General features: G+C 46.1%; 1 protein-coding gene across 1 annotated transcript; it reads right to left on the reverse strand.

Annotated features, from left to right (window-relative positions):
* Positions 1 to 899: 899 nt before the first annotated feature.
* LOC128684292 (forkhead box protein B1-like) lies at positions 900 to 2,186 on the reverse strand. Its single transcript, XM_053770462.2, has one exon. The coding sequence runs from the start codon at positions 2,184 to 2,186 to the stop codon at positions 954 to 956; it is 1,233 nt and encodes a 410-aa protein (XP_053626437.1). The 3' UTR covers positions 900 to 953.
* Between the last annotated feature and the right edge of the window lie 760 nt (positions 2,187 to 2,946).

A 2,946-nucleotide genomic window follows, 5' to 3' on the forward strand; every position in this document is an offset into this window, starting at 1 on the left:
CATAAACACTCACAGGTGTTGTGGAGTGGCAGCGAAGTGTAGTCTCCTCCTTATATGCCTTTCTGTTAATCTTTTATTTTGATACTTCCTTGATAATGTGAGAAATCACGGAAGCCCTTGGAATTTCACTATTTTTTTCACAGTGGCTTTTCTGCATATAGTGATATCACCTGTTCATTGTGATCTTATTACACACACACACATATATATATATATACACACAATTCTGTGTATAGAAATACACACCTCTCAGTGTATATACACTGAGAGATAGACACCTATCAGTGCATATACACTGATAGACACCCGTCATTATATATATATATATATATATATATATATATATATATATATATACTGATAGACCATCTATCAGTTTATATACACTGATAGACACCTGTCACTGTATGTACACTAAGAGATACACACCTGTCAATGTACATACACTAAGATATACACACCTGTCAGTGTATATACACTGAGATACACACACTTGTTAGCGTGTATACACTAAGATATACACACCTGTCAGTGCAAATACACTAAGAGATATGCACCTCTCAGTATACATACACTAAAAGATACACCAACAACAAGTGGTAATCATATTACCAGTGTATCACTAATGGAGTCATTGTATCTCCAGAGGAATCATTGTATCACCAGTGGAATCATTGTATCACCAGTGGAATCATTATAGCATCAGTGGAACATAACACAGACATTGTGATAAATGGTGTACCCTTCAAATTATAGGGAAAAAATTTCTTGTTATAGGCAAGGAATAATTAAAATTCTCGCGATACAAATCATAACTTTATTCTTAAGAAAATATTAAAGCATTCGCTAGTATCTGTACAATAATTATATACATAGGTGAGTGTGGGGTAGTTGTGACCTTCAGCGGTGAGGTCACGTCAGGTGTATATGACCTCTGAATGATCACGGAGAGGTCATAGGCTCCTCATGGGTGGGGAGTACCTACAGTTTTCCTTGTCTTGTGCTGGAGGTCGCGCTTGTGAGAGATCCATGGGCTGGCTGGCGTCCTTGGTATAGCTGGAGTCGAAGCTAGGATAGCTAAGGTCGAAGCTGGGATAGCTGGAGTCGTAGCTAGGGTGGCTGGAGTCCTTGGGATAGCTAGGGTCGTAGCTAAGGTGGCTGGAGTCCTTGGGATAGCTAGGGTCGTAGCTGGGATGATTGGAGTCCTTGGAATGGTTAGTGTAGAACCTGGAAAGGCTCATAGCGTCGAAGATGGTGAGGGCGTGGTTGTAAGGCGGCTGGAGAGGCTGCAGCAGCTCCTGAGGGTTGATGGCGTGGAGGAAGGGCGTAGGGTAGAGGGGCGTGGGCGCCGCAAGGTTGAGAGAAAGCGAAGCTGGCGGGTACAGGTGAGGAAGCAGTGTGGGCGTGGTCACGCACGAGGCACACGCCATCCCTCCCACGCCCTGATGGTCAGGGTGGGCGTGATGTGGGTGGGCCTGTTGCTCATCCATGCCCATTGGTGACAGGAAGGGTTGCAGGGGCGTGGGGTCGGGCGTGGGTCGAGCGTCGCTGGTAGCAAGGTTCTCAATGGTGAAGGCCTGGCGTTTGGGCGTGGATTGTACTGGCGTGGGTGTAGAGAGGGCGGGCGTGGGCGGTGAGACCATAGGAGTGGGCACCGAGACGCCTGCCGTGGGCGGCGAGAAACCCAGTGTGGGCGTCAGTTGAACCGGGTGGCTAAAATATCCCAAGTGGAAGTCCAACTCCTGGTCGATGTGGTTAAACTCGCGGGGGTCCTCGAAGAGCGTCTCTTCAGGACACTGGACGCCGCTGCACGACGTCATCCCGGCCTCCATGGCGTCCTTTTCATCCCTGGGTATCTTGAACCTCTTCCTGCGGCGCAAGAAGCTACCGTTCTCAAACATGTTCATGGCGGACGGGTGTAGGGTCCAGTAGGCGCCCTTGCCGGGTCTATCAGGACGACGAGGGATCTTAATAAAGCAGTCGTTGAAGGAGAGGTTGTGACGCAGAGAGTTCTGCCAGCGTTGAGTGTTCTTGCGGTAGTAGGGAAAGTTGTCCACAATAAACTTGTAGATCTCCGCCAGTGTACACATCTTCTCCGGGCTGTTCCAGATGGCCATGGCGGTGAGGGAGATGTACGAGTACGGCGGCTTCTGATCACCGTAACTCTCGCGGCAGGGACGCGGCATTGTGTATGATCACTCACACAAAACTGTCGAGAGAGATTCACTTAAGATAAAAGTCCAGTAGTGTGTGTCTTGGTCTCACGACACGTGCTGCGAGGCTGCTGTGCTGCGAGTGAGAAGTTCCCGCCACTTCACACCTTTAAGTCACCGGAGCTGTCCACAAGTGACCAATGGTCGACCAACATTGCCGCTGCTGACCAGTCTGATTGGACAGATGGCTGGGGGGGCGGAGCAACACCGCATTTTTTCTTCTCTGATAGGACTAAGCCGGAAGGGGGCGGAGCCTTCCCTGTTTACGTTGCTGACTTTATTCTTTTAGATATAACATTCACTATAACATAAATTCTTTCCGTAGTTGCGTTCATATTGATGAAAATTAACCAAGACCAGGAAGAGCTTCAATAACTGTCCAGGAATACGTTAACTGTCACTTGTTTGATTAGATTTCGCATCAATAAATTTCTTAGGTCAGAAAGTCGGTGATTTATTTAGGTGGAAATTGTCAAATGTCCTAATACTGTCTTAATGTATATTATTAACTTTCAGAATGATATTATCTGGGCAATATATATATATGTATATGTATATATATATGTATATATATGTATATGTATATATGTATATATATATATGTATATGTATATTTATTATTATTTTTTTATTATCACACCGGCCGATTCCCACCAAGGCAGGGTGGCCCGAAAAAGAAAAACTTTCACCATCATTCACTCCATCACTGTCTTGCCAGAAGGGTGCTTTACAC

The sequence above is a fragment of the Cherax quadricarinatus genome, chromosome 4 (assembly GCF_038502225.1).
Source record: "Cherax quadricarinatus isolate ZL_2023a chromosome 4, ASM3850222v1, whole genome shotgun sequence".
NCBI lineage: Eukaryota > Metazoa > Arthropoda > Malacostraca > Decapoda > Parastacidae > Cherax > Cherax quadricarinatus.